The 22,516-nt window shown below is 52.1% G+C and overlaps 1 protein-coding gene across 6 annotated transcripts in view; it reads right to left on the minus strand.

Moving 5' to 3' along the window:
- The window catches only part of PLXNA1 (plexin A1), a 409,775-nt gene that overhangs the window by 21,285 nt on the left and 365,974 nt on the right, over positions 1 to 22,516 (minus strand). For all 6 annotated transcript variants that reach the window (XM_050958495.1, XM_050958499.1, XM_050958500.1 and 3 more), the window contains 6 exons: positions 7,335 to 7,481; positions 5,867 to 6,026; positions 4,744 to 4,847; positions 3,827 to 3,923; positions 2,951 to 3,141; positions 766 to 935 (listed from right to left, as the gene is read on the minus strand). In XM_050958495.1, coding sequence (XP_050814452.1) covers positions 766 to 935; positions 2,951 to 3,141; positions 3,827 to 3,923; positions 4,744 to 4,847; positions 5,867 to 6,026; positions 7,335 to 7,481 — 869 coding nt within the window. The remainder of the gene's footprint in view (positions 1 to 765; positions 936 to 2,950; positions 3,142 to 3,826; positions 3,924 to 4,743; positions 4,848 to 5,866; positions 6,027 to 7,334; positions 7,482 to 22,516) is intronic.

Here is a 22,516-nt window from a genome sequence, read left to right on the forward strand (position 1 = left end):
GCCGACAGTTACTGAACTATACAAAAGCAATTTGGCTGCCATTTAACAAATGCCAGACATGGGAACGTATGTACTCATTGCCAGTAGCGGCAAGGAGATCAGAGAGATGAAATCAGCGAGGCAGCAGAAAAGAGGACTGCCAGGCGAGGAGGGAGTTGTGGAGAAGTGAAGCCTATACACGGTGGAGTGCTAGACCCATCACATCGCTCACAGAGATCTTATCAGCACCTGCCCCTCTTTCCTGGAAGTGATTAACAAGCCTGATGGGTCAGCTCTTCAGGCTCGGCTAGGGAGGATGCATGTGTGGTATTATACTACCTTCATTACGACATGCTTGGCTATGTGGCAGGCTGGAATGAACATCACAAACACTGATGGTATGAAAATATAGCCTGGGGTTTGCAAAGGTGCCTAGGGAGCTAGGGGCCAACATCCCATGAATCTCCAGGTGAGCTGGGCATTTAATGGCACAGCCCAGCCATACTTCAATCATGGAGCACCTAGTACTTCAGGATATGATGTTTATGGGAAGGGTGACATGGCTGAGACTACTTGTTATAGCAGAATGTGCCTGGCACTCACCCACCCTGAGCTATACTGGTATACAAGTAGGCTTAGGTGCCAGGTCATTTTTAGTGTTAATCTGCCCTGGCTGAGGCTGGCATAACCAAATTTCAGCTCAGAAGCTTGGAGACATTCATTAGCTGGGATAACACAAATGGAAACGGCTGCCACCTCTCCCTCCCCTGGCATCTGCTCAATTACCAGTTACTCTTCCAGGTGTGCCTGACGTCATAATCGTTGATCTGATGTTTGTCGGCTTGTTCGTCCAGAAAGTCGAACATGTACTTGATGGCCAGGGGCAGGGCGCTCCCACGGTGTGCTGTGCTGAAGATGGTCTCAAACAGGTCATCGACGAACTTCTGCAAGGTGCCCTGGAGATGAGAAAGGGAGAGTGGCTGCTCAGTACTGCCCAGAAAGTCAGGCATTGGAAGAAAGGAGAAAGCAATGGGGCTAGCCATCAATTTCAGATATTAACATCACTGCTATCACCAGTAACGGGCCATAATCCAAGACGGGGCTGTGGGGAGGAGGGCCGAAGCCAAAGGAAATCAGTGGAACCACACTGGTCCTTAATGGGGAGAATACTCTGTGGTGACAAGAAGATCTCACAAGCCTGTGTCAGAAATTCTGGGGTGTTGTCTGGCATCATAACTCGAGGCACTACAGGTCCACCCCAAAAGATAAATATATTGTGCTGCTTTACAGCATGACATAGTCCCTCCTTCATGGTCACTGCCCTGTCTGAATAACGAGGGAAACCCATTTGGATGATTCATTTTTTTATGGTTCTGTATTGTTTGGTTACTGGATTCCAAAGACAGATGTGGGCGTGGCTTTTAACCCCTGGTGAGCAGAGCTCAACTTGGAAACTCAACTGACAGGAACTACTTGGAGTTAACTAATCAAATGAAAAATACCATATAGACCAAGTGACTCCCATTAGGGTGTCTGAGTCCTTCACCAACACTAATGAATTTACTCTGAGCTCCCCTATGAGCTGGAGAAGTATTATCCCCATTATACAGATGTGGAACACAGACACAAGTGCTAAGTGAACCTGGAGCTCCTGAGTCCTGATTCAGTGCTGTAGCCTCCCCTTCCTTTCTACGTCAGTCTCAGACATACAGCACCTGCTGTGCTGCAGAAGGTTTTGAGCATGCCCAGGTAAGATGTACCTGCCCTGATGCCAAATGTATGAAGTACATTATCATTATTTCTTCACTGAGCACCTCAAAAGTGTGCTAGGCACTATACAAAGAAACAAGACACGGTCCCTGCCCCTGAGACATTACAGTCTGATATCTCTGATTTGCGGCCAAATGCACCAGGTCCATCCCAGATAGAACGCACCTGCTGTGTTATTGACTACATTAGCTCTGCGTGGGCAGAAGACATTTGATTTGCTTCTCAATGTTCCAGGTTTGTTCTACCATGCCACTGAGCTCCACAGAGTGTCATTAGAAATATAACAGCAGTGCAGGTCATCAGCAGTGAAGGAGTTAAAGTCCACAGTCGACTGCTACAGTTGATGGTGGGGCTTGGTTTGGAGGAGCAGGAATACCTTATAGCATGTGTATCTCAGCTCCTACAATTAACAGGGGGTCCCTCCCCTCAAATCACAGCAGTAGGATTTCGTCTGCCTCTCCTATTGACCATACATGTGGCAATGGCAGAATTTAGGGCATTTGTGTCATAAGCTAACCCAGCCCCTCTTTTCCAAATGCAAAGAACTGGTAAAATGATAACATCTCTCACTACCCGAACAACGAGCACTGGGGAAAATCAGTATTTGCAGCAACTGCAGGATGGGCGGAAGCTTTGCTTCTTCAACAGCCTGGCAGCAAAACTGGGCTTTGCAGCTATTTCCTTCGCCAGATGTAATCAGTGCTGCAAGTACTTGGTTAGGTGAAGAGACAGCAGGAATGGGGGTTGAGCTCTACGGTGGAGCTTGGCACTGGTGGGGGCTGAATCTGAAGATAGCAGGGCAGGGTTATCTGGTGAACTATGGAGACAACAGGGGAGGGGCAGAGCCACCTGGTGGAACACAGAGGCAACAGGACAGATGGGGCACATTTTGAACCCTGCTTGATGCAGCTGTAGCAGTAGGAGGTACAAACTTCTGGGGCCAAGCTGCTGGGAGATCAGAGAAAGGGTGGGTCGCGGTAGCTGCATGAACCTGATTCCAGACTGCTCCCTGCCCATAGGAGATATTAAAGGCATTTAGCTAGAATTATCTATATTTGACCTCTACTGTAACCAGGTAAGGAAGCTGGCTGGCTGGCACAACCAAGGGGATCCCAGGAATGATTCCCAGTCAGCACCCTCATCTCCCACCTCACCTCCCACTTTGAATGCAACCAGGCAGCCTTGCTTCCTGGTGCTGTACCTTGGTAGCCAGCAGACGGGTCAGATAGATCTCGGACACCATCTTGCTGCCCCGGTCTCCCTCCCGCTGGTCCATGTGGTCATGATTCTTCACTAGGTGCCAAAGCTTGGTACCACTCTCTAGGTCGGGCGTGATCATGGGGGTCCGTGAACGTAGACTGTCGGGGCTGCTGGCTGTCCGGAGCATGCTCTCTGTGGGAAAACCAAACATAATGGGAACATCCCTTGCCTTCTGTACTGAAACCCTAATCCTTGTCTGCTTCCTCTCCACCTCCCTTCCCTTCGCTTGCAGACAGATGTCACAGCACACCCTCACCCACAGTCTGGCCTCTTGCTTTAGTCTTAGCACACAGAATGGTCCCTTCCAACCAGGGTGGAGGCACACTGGCAGGACAGTGTGAACAACGTTGCTCTGCAGCTCCTTGTCTGTACCTGTTCTGGGGTGCACAAAGGACTTCAGGCTACAAGCTGCCAATGCAGCACCTCTTGTGCACCTGAAATTCACTTACACATAACTTCCTTGGCTCAGATGTCCCTGTACCTATCTGAATTTGCAACCTGTATGTTCGCTGTCTAGGAAGGGAGATCCCTTTGCAGCTCTCCCTGTTTGCCCCTGTGTACCACGTTGCACCAATAAAGGAGGAGGGCACGTGGTTACCGGAGGCTGTGCTTACAGTCTGGATGGAGCCCAAAGCGAATGGGAGGGCACAAGAGAGCTGGGAAATTTGGAGGTGCTTGTTTCAATACATCCGCATGCTGTAGTCTGCCTCCTTTTCTGTTCTGTGCTTTGCGTACACACCCTCGTCCCTGGCCCATCCAGAAGGGCTTGTTCCCGTTGGCTCCAGAGAGCAGGCTGTGGGATTTCCTCCACACTCACCGTATCTGCTGAGTGACTTGGTGAAGGTGGAAGAGTTGGAGATGTTGTATGCCGAGTTCTGCTTGGGCACCAGTGCCACAGAGGAGCCGTCAGTCACCTAAAGGCAGAGCAGTGTGACCAGAATGTGATTCATGGAGATTCACAGAGAGGTTCTGCACAGCAAGGGGAATGCCACTGCAGCAGTGAGAAACCAGTAGCTTTTGGGGTCCACTAATGACACAGGAAACCCTGTGCCCCTTCCCCCTGCACTGCACCTCTAGAGCACCAATCACCAGCTAATGCAAACCAGAACCAGCCTTCTCCACTGACTCCATATAACAGAGCCTCTGGGGGTAGCAAGATCTTGGATCTAAGTGGTTTCAGTGGGAATCCCAACAGCTGCATTGAAATTCAGATAAGACAGTAGGGCTCCCTGATCTGGCCCTTCACTGAACCTTGGGAAAGGAGAGGCCTTGATGCAGCCCTGAAACAATCTCCTATCCCGTTACACACACCCCGTGAAGGCCTCCGGTTGCAGTCCTGTCCCTCCATCTGGAAAGCACTAAACGGGATGCTCATCAGAACCAATAGATGCTGTTCCCTCACTCGCCAGTGGGTTTGCTGGGCAGGGAGATGAGCAGCTTCATCTCCACTCTGTGAGGCTCACAGATGTTGCCTGCCAGCCCCAGAGACCGAAACACTGGGCAGTGAACTTAAGTCTCCAGATGCCAGTCCAGAGCAGTGGCTATTAGGCCCTCTGGCCTGGTGTCCCTGCAGCACTAGAAGTGAGGGATGTGGATTAGCAGCCAAACCCAGTTCCCACAACATGCTAGAGAAGAGACTTAAACCTCCAGGTACCCAGGCTAGGCCAAGTTCCTTGACAGCTGGCAACTGCCCACTGCCCTACCCCAGTGGTTTGCACCTGGGGGTGACCTGACCTGGTAGTGGGCGAGGGTGTTGAGCCTTTTCCAATCATTGTCTATCTTTGTGGTCACGTCTTCATCCTGCAGAATGATTCGGGCCATCCTGCCCTGCCGCCACTCTGCACCGATGAAAGAGAAAGGCAGGGAGTTAGTGGCACTCTAGATGGGACACAAAACAAATGGGAAAGGAAGTGGAAGAGAGAAGGAGCCAGGCCTCCAGAACCCTGGCACAAACAGGTAGGAAGCTGCTCCCTCTACAGAGTATCTAATGCACTGGGCGTGACGCTGGGTAAAAGCAATTTCTAAGCACCCAAGTAAAGAGACTGGGCATCAGTTTGGGCCTGGTATCACTGAGCTAACTTCACTTCTCTATTCTCTATCCTCCTGCTCCTGGCTGGGAATGGGATGGGTCATCATTTCTGGTCTCCTCTGCTCTAGTCTCAACCCACTGCCAGGAATGCAGATCACAAACCAACCCAGAGATGTCCCCAACCCACCACCCTCCAGTTGTTACAATGCACAGTTTTATTTCCAGGTTCCTCCCATCTTTGTTGTCACCGTGAGGATTCCTCCGTAGTTTGCAGCCGTTGCTCTGAGGTCAAAGCCACTAGCACCAGAACCTCAGCCAAAGGGACTGAATGGTTCCTCCCCTGCTTTGGAGTGCCAGTCAATGCTTCTTTCAAACCATTCCCCAGGGTCGCTGTTGGGAGATGTGTGGCTCTCCCACCCTCTCGGGGGTTCAAAAACATAATCTCTGCTACACGACCTGTCCTGGGCAGCCCAGAGGGTAGGAGTCCAGGCCTGGGAATTGCAGTCAGGTTTCCTGCATGTCAGTGTGGAGCATTTATCACCAAGCTGTTCCCGTCATACTGTGTGTACCCTGCATACTGAACAGCTAGCCCGTAGCTACTGGATACATGTTCCCCATTGTTACGCAGTGGTGGATTAAGACAAGATCAAATGTAATGGTCCCTCTGGACCATGTGTTCTACAGGACACTTGCATTAGGTGCTCTGCCTCCACCTTCTATGGAGACACTCAGACTAGCTTGTGGCCCCTTGCATCAGGATCTTCTAATCGACATTGATGCTCCATCTGTCCTACGCATATGGTAAATGCCTCTGTCTCTTAATCTCACCCAGGTCCATGTCTCCTGCCTTGGGTCTCTGGGAGTAGGGCACGCCCTTGTAGACGGCATCTAGCAGCTTCTCCTTCACTTGTGTGATGGTGTCGCAATTCAGAACCTTGACAGGAATCTCGGGGGCATTCTCATTCTCAGGGTTCACGCAGTTCAGTGTCTGTGCAGCACAGGGAAGCAGAGAGACTTGTGTGATGGGACGCACCTCACCTTTGGCCAGGAACATATAACCAGGGGCACAGGTCACACAGCTGTCTACTGGCTGTGCCTCCACATCCAGGGGCAGTTAGTTTTGAGGAGTGGCAGCTCTGAAGAATTCCCCTAACCCCAAAGCTGAATATAATTAACCCCCTCACCCCAGGAAGGCAGAGAGATATCAACAAGGGGATCCCAGCAGCCAGCAAACTAGAACAAACCCATAAAACAGTGCAATCCTGAGCCACGCCCATGCCTGGATGTATTCCAGAGAAGATGGAGTAGGAGAAGTCCCTGTCCCCACCTTCTGGAGAGCACAACATGGGACAATCAGCAGTTCCAACTTCACAGATGTCTTGATGGGACAAAGCAATAGGTGGTGCTTCAGAGAAACTATTCCTACATAATGGTAGGGCTGGCCCACACTAGAAAATTAGGCTGGATTAACTAAATCAGCCAGGGCTGTGAAAAATCCAAGCTCCTGAGTGGGGAGATGGATGTCCTATGCCAATGGGAGAACCCCTCCTGTCTACATTGAAGCGCTACAGTGGCCCAGCTGTGCCACTATAGTGTTTTTAATGTAGACAAGCCCTTAGCTATGAATGGTAAGAGCTCATTGCATGTTCTGTGGATAAGAGGCAACAGAAGGGTAACCAACCCCTCGCCCCCACACTTCCAAAACAATCCAAGTGAAGATAAGCAGGGAGAAGTCAGCACTGGGTTTAGTCATGGGAAGGGTTTTACTGAATTACCCAGAGGGGGTTGGACAGATAAGACAATTAAGGTGGGTGGCGTGGGAGGAGGTGACAGCTAATACCTAATTTCAGGCTCTGAAAAGAAGGAAGAAGATATATACCTGCAGCCATCTCTGCCTTTTGCAAAGACACCCTCATCCCACCCCAGAAAACCCATCGGCCGGTTGGTCCAAGCCCCTGCCCACAGTGGGCTACGCTCAGTAGCATCTCCTTCCCCCTCCATCTCTGACAGGGCCCCAGGGAGTGTTGGTGCACTGCATCCATCCGTCCTGTGCTCAGCTCTCCCAGCTCTGCTGTGATGGCGAGGCCTGCCATGCCACCCACTCTCTCCAGCCCAGGACGCGTGAGGAACAACGTGGTCAGGGTAAGAGGCACTACCAGGGATGCTAGAGACAGAAAAATGAGACACGAACTGCTCTCTGCAAAGTACCTTGGGTGCCTCAAAGACCTCGTTAAATAGCTGAACCTAGGGGTCCTGGCAAGAACCAGTCCTGGGCGAGGCTCCTGCTTGCACTAACCAGCATTTTGTAGTCAATCTGCTGCCGGATCAGTTTGTCTTCGCTCAGTGAGTAGCGGGCCTCTCCGGTGATGGCGTCAATGGGTCCCTTTTCCATCTGCTGTTTGATGGCACAGTATAGCATAAAGAGAGGCTCTCCAGCACACTCCTGTGGGGTAAAGGGAGGGAAGAAGAGCGAGAGGTGAGAAAGCACCAGACACTAACCCTAACCCTTCAAGGAAGCCCTCAGCTACTGCAAGGAGAAACAGAATGCAGGAGTCTGCCACGTTCAATCACCAGTGTGTGGCCTTATAAATACTGTTCCCAGCACTTGCCAAGATAGTCCCAGGCTACCTTTCTGCAGCTCTGTTACCAACAGCAAACACGTAATGTTGCCAAATGCTTTGAGGAGCATTAACTATAAAAGACTGCCCTATGTGTGCATAAAAATGACCCATGCTGTGATCTCAACAGCTGGGGCAAATGGAGGCAATTTACCTCCTTCTATCGCCCTCAGAACCAGCTGCTGTTTGTTTCATTGCACAATTCCCTAGTTTATTTTTTAATTAGAATAATAACCCCTAGCCCATTCCCACAATGCTTTCCAGTCATTCTCTGCTGAACCCTGCTCAGGTAGGAGTGCGCCCATTTTACAGGTGGGGAGACGCAGGCAGAGAAGTTAAGCTCCAGATTAGAGAGTGAGTCAGCAGCAGAGCTAGTCTGTGCTCAGAGTACCCCTCTAAATCTGATCTGGGTGAGCTCTGTCAGCCATCTTGGGTTTTCTGAGCTTGTGGAGTATAATCGATGGCCTGAAGTGGCCAAAGGAAACCACTCATGAACTGGACACCCGGCCAAAGGGGGCAGGGAGCGGTAGCATCATGGACCCCACCCAAGGATTACAAAGCGGGAAGACCAAGGATTACATGCTTAGCTTCCTTGGAAAGGCCAGACTCAGGTGGGCAGAAGGATAAATAGGAAATGTTGATATTATGGCGATGGGGACCACAGCCAGATTCAAGAGACAGAAGGATTAAGAGGCCAACTCAAGAACTCTTCTGCTGGCTTGTCAGTGGAGGCTTGGGCTGAGTGATGGGGTTTCCTTCAATTCACCCAGTCACGTGGCCACCCACGTTGCCTGCTTGGGAAGCAGGCAGGGCCAGTGCAAGGATATTTTGTGCCCTAGGCGAAACTTCCACCTTGCCCCCCACCGGTAACATCAGTTCATTGAGGGGCAAATCCCAACAAGCCTTTATAGACCCCAGGGGCCAGCCTGCCTAGGGGCTGCTCCCCAGACCAGGTTCCCCACTCCCTGCCTCCTGAACTCTCCTGGAGGGTGACAGACACCCCACCCCCGAGCCCTCCCCACCACACCCCAGTGGCCTCCACCCTGAGTCCACTCACTGGCTTTGCTGGACTTAGGCCACTACAGCATTTCGACAGGGAGGAGCGGCCTTCTGGGGACTCCTGCAGCACATGCATGCGGGAAGAAGCCCCCATGTGCCCCCCAGCTCCCCCCTTGCCATGCTCAGACTCTGCGGCTTCTGGGAGCGTGAGCCGCCGCTGCCACTGCCCCTGCCAGAGCAGGCTCAGGGCCCTGCACCCGGCAGCGGCTCACATGCCCGGGAGCCACAAAGCCCGAGCATGGCGAGGGGGCAGCCGGGCAGCGCACAGGGGCCTCTGCCTGCATGCATCTGCTGCAGCCTGCAGGAGCCCCTCGGGGAGGTGCCAGGCCGCAGCCTGGACCGGGGGGGGGGCCCACGGCTGCTCCCCGCTAGCGGTGCCGCTGCCTTTGCAGGGCTCCTGCCCCACTGCACCGTGTTGGCTCCTCCATGGCTGGGGCTCGCCACCGCCGCAAGCAGGACACTCTAGCTCTCCAGCTCTCCAGTGCCTCCGGAAGGTGGCTCCTCCCTGCTGAGCCAGGGCACCGCTTTTTGGTATCCCCAGAGCCATCCTTAGGATTTATGGGGCCCTATGCAGTCTTATTAAACTGGTGCCCTTATGCCCCATGGCAGCCTGAGCTTGCAGCCCCGGCAGGGGTAGGGGCAGAGGGACAAGGCAGAAAGAACAACAAGACACTCCGCCTGTCTCAGAGTGGTGGAGAATCACAGTTTCCCACAGAGACCCCTGTACCCTCTCCCTCATGCAGAATGGACATGCAGAAGGTACCTAATTAAAAGCACTAAACTTGGAAATAAAAAATGTCAGTCACAGGTTTTTTGATATGTCCTGAATTTTGTCAGACACTTTGTAGTAAGGGCGAGCCAGCTGTCTTGCTGAATACAACACTCAATATTATGGAATACATGATACAGCTCTTCTTTGTTTTACATTTTCTCAATCAGTATTTCTAAGCTGATTTTATATTTTAAATGTACTCTTAAATGTACCCTTTCCAGATTATTACATATTTAACTCACTGAAACAAACATTATTTTAAATTAATCAGTCAGGAGGTTCAGTGTGTTCATAACAATGTCCATCGCTTTTAGAAAAAGGGAACACTAATTTACTGTGTGTGATCTCCATAACAATACACGTTTATGAAATTTTATCAACTTTAAAAAATATGTTTCCAAAGATTTTAGGAATAACAAAGGATTTTATATCTTACTAAGGTACGGATTTTGCTTAAAACTATTTCATCAGATAAATCAGAAGTAAAGAAAGGGAAACTCTTTGTCTGGCTATCTGGAAGCAAAGGGCTGTTGCTTCCTTCAGTGGGGGAGGCGGGAGAGAGTGGGGGAAGGGGAGAGGGGGTGAAGGAAGAAATGGATAGACAGAAAGGACAGGAAGACTTTGGAAGTAAGTTTTTTTACTATAGTAATTAAAATATGTATTTTAGATAAGGGTGCTCTTTTTAAGAATTTATTTAAAAAACCATATGTCTGAAGATCCAAGCATTTAAGGCTAAAGATGATTGTGCATCTAAAAATCTATGCAAGGATTTTTTTTAGAGATGTGATTGTATAATCTTCACCAACTCACTAATGAAATATTTTTAAAGCAAATTTTAAACTAAGGTCCTGTAGACTGACATGTTCTGAGTAAACTTTAGATAGTGTTTTCACCTCTCAGCCACAGTCATGCACAACTGTTTTTGTCAGTACTTTCAGAAACTGACAGTAGATACCTGGGTGTTGGCAAATGCCTGTTAAATGTCTTCATTGCCCCTTGAATGGCTCTTTAACAGTTTCAGTGTTGTGCTAACAGCTCTGGCAGACTGGAGACTTTTTCTCTTTTAACTACTAGATCCCCTTCCCAGGAAGACTCAGAGCCTATAGAAAGGGTCAGAACAGGGATAGGAAAATCAGTGGACACTAAGACCCAGTGGTGCCCCAAATTTTCAGGTGCCCTACCGAGCTGCCTATGCCTAAGGACAGCCCTGGGTGCTCACAACCACTCGCCACCGTAGGCCACTGCCTAGCAGGGCCACCCAGAGGATTCAGGGGGCCTGGGGTCTTCGGCGGCGGGGGGCCCCCACTTCAGCGGTAATTCAGCAGCGGGGGGTCCTTCCGCTCCGGGACCTCCACCAAATTACTGCCAAAGCAGGACCTGCTGCCGAAGTGCAGCCAGGTCTTCGGTGGTAATTCGGCAGCAGGTCCCGCTTTGGTGACAATTCGGCGGCAGAGGGTCCTTCTGCCCCGGAGTGGAAGGACCCCCTGCCGCCGAAGACCCGGAGCGGAAGAAGCTCTGGGGGCCCAGGCCCCGCAAGAGATTTCCGGGGCCCCCAGAGCAAGTGAAGGACCCCGCTCCAGGGGCCCCAAAAAACTGTCATGGGGGCCCCGCAGGGGCCCAGGGCAAATTGCCCGCCCCCCCCCCCCCACCGCTGCCTAGTTTGCCTACTGGTTGTACCGGCCCTGGAAGCAGGGCATGTCCTCACTATCAAACAACGTGCTACCAAACTCCTCTGCAACCCTTCAGCCACCATTACCCCATAAAGAGGGGCAGGGGATGCATGAAAAGTGGCCACAATGGAAAATGTATTAAACTGCAACATTCTCAAAAAAGACAAGGCCAGGCCAAGGGTGTAGGTACGGTATCATCACGCACCAGGGCTTCTAGGGAAGGGAGGCATGGGATGGAAACATACCGTGGTCAGCGCAAATGGAAGGGGTGAGGAGATGGAAGGGGGACTGGGAGAGCAGGGATGTGGGAGTTGGGGAAACAAGAGAGCCAAGTCCCACAGCGATGACACTGCTAACATAGTGCCCCACAACTTGAATCTTCCCTCTGAACTGCATGTCCCTCCCAGAAGCAGGCTTTACCTGATCAAACAGGGACAGGAAGAGGGACCGGGTGGGCAAGAAAAAATTCCAACAGCTTCCACCCAACCAGCACCACCCCCCTAGCCCGTCCGCCTTACAAATAAATTGTACTTTGGTGCAAAGTGCGGCTGCTCTCCCTGTCACCATATGCTGTTAGCATCTCGTTAGCATCTGCGGTAATTAAAGAGACAGCTGCTAACGAGCAGGAACAGGCATACATCATCCCCAGACCTTCCGACAACACGCCTGTCTTTGAAATTATGTTTCATTTGCAAACTTGGCTTCATTAAGTCAGCTTGGAAAAGAGAGAGAGAGGGAGAAAGAGCCCCAGTGTGGGTGCTGTGCTGTTTATTAATAGCTTCCTCGTAACGCAAAAGCAAAATAATGACCGTAAACCAACCAGCCCGCTCAGCAATTCCATTCCAGCCAGCAGAGACGCGCCTGCCTTTCTAGTTTGCTTTCTTTGCCTGCTTTCATAAGAGTAAAGAAAGGGAGTCACTTCCTTTGATTGCTTATAAAAGCTCCTGTAAAACTCCCAGCCAGGGGAAAGTGACACAGATGAAGAATAAATTGGAGCAGCCTTCGTGGTCACATCTTGTTTCTCTGCTCCATTCTCAGCACGCAGTTTTCTCCCTCTTGCCGGCAGTCCAGCCCCACTCTCTACAGAAACCCGCTGCCGTAGCAGATTGTTTTTCAAAAATGTCACCCCTGAGCACTGACCCATTTCGTTTTCCAGGCCAGTGAGGCTCTGCAGATCCCCTTTTTGAAAGAAAATGAATGTGGAATATGGGGCTTTCTGTATGCAAAGGGCTGGAGAGACATTAACTAATTAACCAATTTGATCCTTTAAAGCATGTTTAGCACTCTGAAACGGTGACAGGTTGCCAGCCTAGAGGAAGCAGTTCAGCCCAGGCAGCTGCAGAACGAGCTTCCTCCACCCAGGCCTGCGGAGACCCCCCTCTAAAAATGACAGGTATGTCCCTAAAGTCCATTCAATCCTTGGCTTCTCTGCCGAGATCTCCAGCAAGGGGGAGCAATTAGTGCCAATCATGGTGGTTTTTCCACACTGCAGACCTCTGTTCTCTTGCAGCTGGACTGACACCACCTGATCATTTCACACAGGTCACCATTAAATGGGCCATTAGATAGGAATGATTTTTGGTCTCTCTCTGCCACAATCAAATACACCTCTACCCCGATATAACGTTGTCCTTGAGAGCCAAAAAAATCTTACTGCGTTATAGGTGAAACTGCTATATCAAACTTGCTTTGATCCACTGGAGTGCGCAGCCCCACCCCCCTGGCACACTGCTTTACCGCGTTATATCTGAATTCATGTTATATTGGGCGTGTTGTATCAGGGTAGAGGTGTACAAGAGGTGAAAGGCTCTGTGGTCTATTACCAATGGCCCTATGCCAGACAGTTCTCCCCTTGTCCTTACTCTTTCTGACTAACTCTCTGGTCCATTCCAAGCAGAAGCAAAGATGACAGACAGCACCCGGACTGGTTGCCATCTCACTGTGGAGCTGGAGTGTATGTCTGTCATAAACAGATAGCTAAGGGTTAATGTCTCTTTCACCTGAAGCACCTGACCAGAGGACCAATCAGGAAACCGGATTTTTTCAACTTTGGGTGAAGGGAATTTTGTGTCTAAAGTCTTTTGTCTGCCTGCCTGCTTTCTCTGAGCTTTGGAGAAGTAGTTCTACTTTCTAATTTTCTGTTTCTAAGTGTAAGGACAAAGAGATCAGATAGTAAGTTCTATGGTTTCTTTTCTTTGGTATTTGCATGAATATAAGTGCTGGAGTGCTTTGATTTGTCTTCTTTTTGAATAAGGCTGTTTATTCAATATTCTTTTAAGCAATTGACCCTGTGTTGTATCATCTTAATACAGAGAGAACATTTGTATGTATTTTTCTTTCTTTTTATATAAAGCTTTCTTTTAAGACCTGTTGGAGTTTTTCTTTACTTCAGGGAAATTGAGTCTGTACTCACCAGGGAATTGGTGGGAGGAAGAAATCAAGGGGAGATCTGTGTGTTGGATTGCTAGCCTGATTTTGCATTCCCTCTGGGGGAATAGGAAAGTACTTTTTGTTTCCAGGATTGGGAACAGAGAGGGGGAGTCCCTCTGTGTAGTTTCACAGAGCTTGTGTCTGTGTATCTCTCCAGGAGCACCTGGAGGGGGGAAGGGAAAAAGGATTATTTCCCTTTGTTGTGAGACTCAAGGGATTTGGGTCTTGGGGTCCCCAGGGAAGGTTTTTCAGGGGGACCAGAGTGCCCCAAAACACTCTAATTTTTTGGGTGGTGGCAGCAGGTACCAGGTCCAAGCTGGTAACTAGGCTTGGAGGTTTTCATGCTAACCCCCATATTTTGGACGCTAAGGTCCAAATCTGGGACTAAGGTTATGATATGGTGTGCAGTGGTGGGATATAGACAGAATCCAGAAGCCAGTAGGAATATTATATTTTTCTTTTCTCTGCTAAGGGCTTTTTAGCAGAGAGAAACAGTTGGTTTTAAAAGGGAACCAGAGAGAATTTTTTTTTCTGCTCTCTCTGGCAGTTTGTGGCTTGCATGTTAAGCAAGAAGCCATTACCAAACTGTTAAGGGTCTTTTGTCATGCAATAGCCCTCCAGCACCAGCACTATATGCATGCAAATAAAGTGGTTTTTCTGGTTTCCTTTCATTGAACATTAGCTAGAGAGAGAAAAGGAAAAAAGCACTGTTGCTAGGCAGACTTCAGGAGGCAACAGAGAACCTGCAGTTCAGAAGATAAACACCGGAGGGCACCCCAACACAAGAAAACAGGAACCATGACTTCTAAGGCAAAAATTGAGGCCGAAGAACAAATCAAAGAAGCTGAACACAGGCGACAGATGGAGATGAAAGAAAAGGAAGAAAGCATGAAACTGGCAGCCTTCCAAAGAGAACAGGCAGCCCAAGAGGCAGCACACAAAAGAAAACTAGAAGAAGAAGAGTTGGCCTACCGAAGGAAACAAGCAGAAGAAGAGGCGGCCCACCGCCGAGACATGGAAAAACACCAAAAAGAAATGGAAAAAACAACAAAAAGAAATGGAAAAACAACAAAAAGAGAATGAAGAGAAGGAAAAACAGAGAAAACATGAACTGGAGATGGCAAAAGCTGGGCTGCATGTGCCAGCCAACCCTAACAACCCGGCGCCAATTATTGCTCCACAGCACAGGAAATTTCCCACCTACAAGGCAGGTGATGACACCGAGGCCTTCTTGGAAAATTTTGAAAGAGCCTGTCTTGGGTACAGCATTCCCGAAGACCAGTACATGGTAGAATTAAGGTCACAGCTCAGTGGACCTTTAGCAGAGGTGGCAGCTGAAATGCCTAAGCAGCAAATGAATGACTATAAACTTTTTCAAACCAAGGCCAGATACAGAATGGGGATAACCCCAGATCATGCCCGTCGGCGTTTCAGAACCCAAAAGTGGAAACCAGAGGTGGCATTTCCCAAACACGCCTACTACATTGCAAAAAACTATGAGGCCTGGATAACAGGAAACAACATTCAAACCTTGGAAGAACTGCACCTCCTCATACAAATGGAGCAGTTCTTGGATGGTGTTCCTGAAGACATCACACGGTACATACAAGATGGAAATCCCAAAGATATCGCTGAGGCGGGGGAGATTGGAGCCAAATGGATGGAACTGGCAGAAAGCAAGAAAGCTACTGTCAAGGGGAACGATTACCCCAGGGGGCACTGACTAACTCTCTGGTCCATTCCAAGCAGAAGCAAAGATGACAGACAGCACCCGGACTGGTTGCCATCTCACTGTGGAGCTGGAGTGTATGTCCCCCAGGTGATCTGAAAGGAATCCACAATGCACTCCCACTGCTGTGAGATAGCGACCAGTGATCTGGAGCCAGTGCCCAAGAGAGCCAGCAATCAGCTGTTTGCAGCAGATCCCAATCTCAGTGTCAGTGGATCCCTGCAAAGCATCCTGTGGGACAGACCTCGGACAGGCCATCTTAGCCCTGTATGGTTACACTCCAATGAAAGGAGGAAAGCATCGCCACCGCTTTTCACCTCCTCCCAATCACGTGGGAGAGAGGGATGCTATCCAGAAACTGGTGGGGGTGCTTTGACCTTGACCAGAGGGTTCTCTTAGGAGCTCCCTACAATACCAGATTGCTACAGAAAGCAAAATAAAAGAGGGGCCCAGGGACACCCCAGTGTGGGATCTCCTCTCTGAAACGTACCCAATGATGTGCCGCCCCGACGGCACAGAGGGCAGCCTGGCTTTAGAATGCAATTCTGCCCAAGATTCCGGCTGCACCATTGCCAGCACTTAGTGTGTCTGAAAAAGTTACAAAGGAAAATGCCCCTGGAGAAGTTCCCTCACACGAGCAAGACAAGCTGCAGGAAGGAGGCCTGTAAGAGAATGTTTGTATGGCGCATACAATGTGGGGGGCGGGGAGAGGGGAGAAATAGGCCCTAGGCAGTCTGAGCTAAGCCAGCAAATGCTCACAGTGTCTTACTGACGAGATTTAGCTCATCAGGCACCTAATACCATGCATTTTTCAATGCTCGTCTCTATTTTTTTCCCTTCTGCCTTCCCCTGAGGTGTCTCATTAAGAGTCTGATGAATGTTGCTGCAGGGCCCTATGAAAGCACTAGGCCTTGCTGATTCCACTGCTGCCGCCTGTCCCCATTTCCTCCTCAAGAGGTAGGGCCAGGAGACACCTAGGCAGGAGGAGAGAGGAGCTCTGGGATCCTATCCTAGAATCGGTTTAATTCTTACACTGGGTGGAGCTAGACACCTGTACTGCACTGCGAGAAACAATACGCAATTTCCCAGTTGTGTATGACGACTGGCCAGCTTGCTTTGCTCCTCTGAGTCCCATGCTGCCAGATCGCTCTGTGCAGCCGCATCTCTAGGTGCTAGCCACCATAAGGGTACCCAGGGGGTGCATCCACTCTGCTAGACCATGGGCACAATGCACGCAGGCATGGGGGGCAAATGCATCTGCCAGCGAGTGTACAAATTGCACCCTGCTCACTGCACTCCTGCTGTCAACTGGCCGTACGTGCTCCTCGGGGTGGGGGAGGGATAGCTCAGTGGTTTGAGCATTGGCCTGCTAAACCCAGGGTTGTGAGTTCAATCCTTGAGGGGCCATTTGGGGAGCTAGGGTAAAAATCTGGGGATTGGTCCTGCTTTGAGCAGGGGGTTGGACTAGATGACCTCCTGAGGTCCCTTCCAACCCTATGATTCTATGGAAGCTCCTCTTGGGGGAAAGCCAGAGACAAGAGGCCCTGCCGTCTATGGCTTTGCACCAGATCAGCAGCAGCTCACATCCGCTGAAGACACTGGGTCAACCCCTGCTCAAACAAAAAGGACATCAGGGCAGTTGTTTCTGAGAAGTGTCCTAGCAGCTGTGCACAGAAAAATGCTAGCCCGGCTGCATGCCTAATTTACATGCGCAATTACCACCAGTTGGTGCAAGGCATATGTTTCCCTGCTGGCAAACTGTCTGCTGCAATAATGTTCCATCCACCTCCAGGGTTTCTTCTCCCTGCCACCTGCAAGCCTCACCTCGCAGAATCACAGAAATGACATGGCTCTAGCGGGTCCCACCCATTCCATCTCCCTGAGACCAAGGCAGGAGCAGTCCCTATCAGACACATCTTCTAGGGCTTTGTCCAGGCTAATTTTAGGTGTCCCAAGCAAGCAATGAGACTTCCACCACCTCTCCTGGCTGACTATCTCACAGCCTAACAGATCTCACTGCCAGCAAGTTTGTCCTGGTAATCTGCATACATTTTCCTTTAATTATGCCCCTCGGTACTGCCCTAAATAATCCTTCTCTTCACTGCTCCTTAGACCAGGGAGACTGCATCCGCTCCCGCTGCCAGTTCGCCAAACATCCCCATACAGAGATGTTCCTGGTCCCTCCCCAAGTCTCTCTTTTCCTCTTAACTTCTTAGTGGGAGTCATGCCCCAGGACAGACAGCGAGTGAATTGACTCAGAGGAGCTTTCAAATCAGACAAGGTATCGAGGTGTCAGCAAGGAGAGCAAAGCACACACAGGACATCGGCTCAGCATGGAGGCTGAAACAAAAGACGGTTACTCACCGTTGTAACTGTTGTTCTTCGAGATGTGTTGCTCATATCCATTCCAGGTAGGTGTGCGCGCCGCACGTGCACGTTTGCCGGAAACTTTTTACCCTAGCAACTCCAGTGGGCCGGCAGGTCGCCCCCTAGAGTGGCGCCACTATGGCACTAGATATATACCCCTGCCGGCCCACCCGCTCCTCAGTTCCTTCTTGCCGGCTACTCCGACAGTGGGGAAGGAGGGCAGGTGTGGAATGGATATGAGCAACACACCTCGAAGAACAACAGTTACAAGTTACAAGTGAGTAACCGTCTTTTCTTCTTCGAGTGATTGCTCATATCCATTCCAGGTAGGTGAATCCCAAGCCTTACCTAGGCGGTGGGGTCGGAGTGAGAAGTCGCGGCCTGGAGCACTGCAGAGCCAAAGGCCGCATCATCTCTGGACTGCTGAACCAGGGCGTAATGGGAAGCGAATGTGTGGACCGATGACCAGGTCGCCGCCCTACAAATCTCTTGGATTGGCACGCGGGCAAGGAAAGCCAGCGATGATGCCTGTGCTCTGGTGGAGTGAGCAGTCACACGGCCCGTCGGAACGTGGGCCAGGTCATAACAGGTCCTGATACAGGAGGTAACCCAGGAAGATATCCTCTGCAAGGAAATCGGTAGTCCCTTGACCCGGTCCGCTACCGCCACGAATAACTGGGGGGACTTGTGGAACGGTTTGGTCCTGTCCACATAAAATGCTAGCGCCCGACGGACATCTAGCGAGTGGAGCTGTTGCTCCCTGCGGGACGAATGGGGCTTTGGGAAAAAGACGGGGAGGAAGATCTCCTGGTTAATGTGGAAAGCTGAGACCACCTTGGGAAGGAAGGCAGGTGTGGTCTCAGCTGCACCTTGTCTTTATGGAAGACCGTATATGGGGGATCTACCGTGAGGGCCCGTAGTTCTGACACCCGCCTAGCTGAGGTGATGGCCACTAGGAAGGCGGTCTTCCATGAGAGATAGAGCAGGGAGCAAGTAGCTAATGGCTCGAATGGAGGACCCATGAGCCGAGTTAGGACCAGGTTGAGATCCCATGAAGGGGCAGGAGGGCGGATCTGTGGATAGAGACGGAACATCCGTCCACTCCAGGATGAAACGCGGAGATAGCCGCTAGGTGGACCCAGAGGTACGACAACGCCAGACCCTGGGCCTTGAGGGACCAGATGTAGTCTAGAATAGTGGTGATGGGAGTCTCCATAGGGAGAAGACCTTTCTCCGAACACCAACAGGAGAAACGCTTCCACTTAGCCGAATAAGTAGCCCTGGTGGAAGGCTTTCTACTGCCCAGGAGAACCTCCCGAACCGGGATACAGCAGCGTAACTCGGAGCCTGTCAACCACGCAGGAGCCATGCCATAAGGTGCAGAGACGGAAGGTCCGGGTGACAGAGCCTGCCGTGGTCCTGGGTGATCAGGTCCGGATGTAGGGGCAGGGCAACTGGGTTGGCTACTGAGAGGTCCAGCAACATGGGGTACCAATGTTGTCTGGCCCACGCTGGAGCCATGAGAATCACCCGAGCTCTGTCTCTGCGCACCTTGAGGAGAACCCTGTGTATCAGCGGAACGGGAGGGAACGCGTAAAACAGGTGGGTCGCCCATGGGATCAGGAAGGCATCCGCTATAGACCCGGGCTCCTGACCCTGGAAGGAGCAGAAAGTTCGACATTTCCTGTTCTCCCTGGACGCGAAGAGGTCCATCCGGGGACGACCCCACCTCTGGAAGAGTGAGAGGGCGACGTCTGGACGGAGGGACCACTCGTGCGAGCGGAAGGACCTGCTCAGTCGATCCGCTAGAGTGTTTCGTGCTCCCGGGAGATAGGAGGCGGAACGGTGAACGGCATGGGCTATGCAAAACTCCCAGAGATGCATCGCCTCGAGACATAGGGCAGAGGACCTGGTGCCGCCCTGCTTGTTGATGTAGAACATGGTCGCCGTGTTGGCGGTGAACACCGCGACACAACGACCTTGAAGGTGATGGACGAACGCTTGACAAGCAAGACGGACCGCTCTCAACTCTCGTATGTTGATGTGGAGGTCCAGCTCCTGAGGGGTCCACAAGCCCTGAGTTCTTTGGGCGCCGCAGTGCGCCCCTCAGCCCAGATCTGAGGCGTCCGTAGTCAGGGATGCCAAGGGCTGGGGCGGATGAAACAGGAGCCCCGCACAGACTACGGACTGGTCCAGCCACCACCGAAGGGAGTCCAGTACCCTTTGGGGAACGGTGACAACTGTGTCCAATGAATGTCTGGCCGGCCGGTACTGCATGATGAGCCAAGATTGAAGAGGCCTCATGCGGAGTCGGGCATACGCTGTCACGAACATACAGGCCGCCATATGGCCCAGGAGGGCCAGACATGTTCTTAGAGAGGTCAGCCGGGCCGCCTGCAAGTGCAGAATGATGGCCGACGGCGACTGGAATCTGGGCAAGGGTAGCAAGGCCCTGGCTAGGGTAGAGTCCAGAACGGCCCCGATGAACTCTATCCTCTGCGTGGGGAGCAGAGTAGACTTGTCCACGTTGATCACAAGGCCTAGGGCAGCAAAGAGGCTGCTGATCCTGCGGACGTGGTCGCGGACCTGCAGCTCCGATGTGCCCCGGATCAGCCAATCGTCGAGGTAGGGGAACACGTGAATGCGGCAGCGCCGAAGGTGTGCAACGACGACTGCCATGCATTTCGTGAACACCCTCGGGGCCGTAGAGAGGCCAAACGAGAGGACTGCAAATTGGTAATGTTGGCGGTCGACCACAAAGTGGAGGAAACACCTGTGCTGGGGGAATATGGCAATGTGGAAGTAAGCGTCCTGCATGTCGAGGGCGGCGTACCAGTCTCCGGGATCCAGGGATGGGATGATGGTTCCAAGGGATACCATACGGAACTTCAATTTCACCATATACTTGTTGAGTCCCCGCAGGTCGAGGATAGGCCTGAGGCCCTCCTTGGACTTGGGGATGAGAAAGTAGCGGGAATAAAACCCCTTGCCCTTCTCGCTCTTTGGAACCTCCTCTATGGCTCCCTTTGCAAGGAGCGAGTGCACTTCCTGACAGAGGAATTGCTCGTGAGAGGGGTCCCTGAAGAGGGACGAGGATGGGGGGGGGGCGGCGAAGAAAACTGCAGGCGATAACCGGCCTGCACCGTATGCAAGACCCAACGGTCCGATGTTATTTGGGTCCACGCCGGGAGGAAAAATGAAAGACGGTTGGAAAACTGTGGGGAAGGATCCGGAGGGGAAACTGGTACTGCGCCCTCGGGCGCACCTTCAAAATGAAGGCTTGGGTCCAGGAGGGGCCTTGGCGGAGCCTTGGTTTTGCCCCGTTTGGCCACCCGACTGTCTGCGTCGGTTGTTCCTGCCGCGGCACCTAGTGAGGTCCTGCCACGGACGGAACTGAGGATACGGTCGACGCTGCTGTTGTTGTTGGTTCTGCTGCCGGAAGGCCTGCGTTGTGTCGCAGGCGTATGCATCCCCAAGGACCGTATTATGACCCTATTGTCTTTAAGGTCCTTTAGTCTGGGGTCTGTTTTAGCGGAAAACAGGCCCTGGCCTTCGAAGGGGAGGTCCTGGATCGTATGCTGGAGCTCTGGTGGAAGGCCCAAGACCTGAAGCCAGGAAATTCGGCGCATCGTAAGCCCCGAGGCAAGGGTCCGAGCGGCCGAGTCCGCAGCATCCAGGGAGGCTTGTAGCGAGGTCCTCGCTACCTTTTTGCCCTCATCCAGGATGGTGGTAAACTCCTGGCGGGCGTCCTGTGGTAACAGCTCTGCGAATTTCCCCACCGCTACCCAAGAGTTAAAGGAGTAGCGGCTAAGGAGGGCCTGCTGATTCGAGACCCTGAGCTGTAGCGCCCCCGCTGAATAGACCTTGCGACCTAGGAGGTCCATCCGTCTAGCCTCCTTCGACTTGGGCGCTGGGGCCTCTTGACCGTGGCGCTCCCTGTCGTTCACCGACTGGACCACAAGTGAGCAGGGTGTCGGGTGAACGTACAGATATTCATAGCCCTTCGAGGTGTCCATGTACTTCCTTTCCACTCCTCGAGCGGTCGGAGGGATGGAGGCCGGTGACTGCCAGATAGTAGCGGCATTGGCCTGAATAGTTTTGATAAAGGGCAGGGCCACTCTGGTGGGCGCATCGGCGGAGAGGATGCTCACCACCGGGTCCTCGATTTCAGAGACCTCCTCTGCTTGAATGTCCAGGTTCTGTGCCACACATCGGAGGAGGTCCTGGTGTGCCCTAAGATCTAGTGGGGGAGGGCTGGAGGACGAGGTACCCGCCACTGCCTCATCTGGTGAAGACGACGAGGAAACCCCCGGCAACACAGTGTCCACGGGGGGTTCTATCTGGGGCTGCACCTCCGTCACTGGAGGGAGCTCTGGGTCCTGGTGGCTGGACCTGCCTTCTGCTTCCGGGGAGGGAGGGGGTCTAGACACCATCGCCTCCGGTGGCCTGCATTCCGCCGCAGGGCGGGGGGTAATATGTTGTGGACCCTGGGCTTGGCGATACGCCCATGGGGTCCAAAACCCCCACTGTTGAGGCCCTCGTTCCTGAGGTGGAGGGTCCTGAAACAGGGCCGAGTGTCTGTCCTGGCCCAAGGCATAGGCGCTGTCTTCCTGAGAGGACACAGATGGTTCCCTGGAAGGCCACGGAGGCGCTGAGCCGGTTTGATAGGCGTCTCTATATACCGACTCCGACGCTCTCCTCGCTGCCGAGGATCGGTGCCGTGACCCGTATCGGTGCCGGGATCGGGACCGGGAACGGTGTGGTAGCCGGTGCCGAGATCCGGATCAGGATCTGCCTCGAGGTCGGTGCCGAGAGCGGGACCGCGACCTTCGA

This window comes from Gopherus flavomarginatus, chromosome 6, assembly GCF_025201925.1.
Source record: "Gopherus flavomarginatus isolate rGopFla2 chromosome 6, rGopFla2.mat.asm, whole genome shotgun sequence".
NCBI lineage: Eukaryota > Metazoa > Chordata > Testudines > Testudinidae > Gopherus > Gopherus flavomarginatus.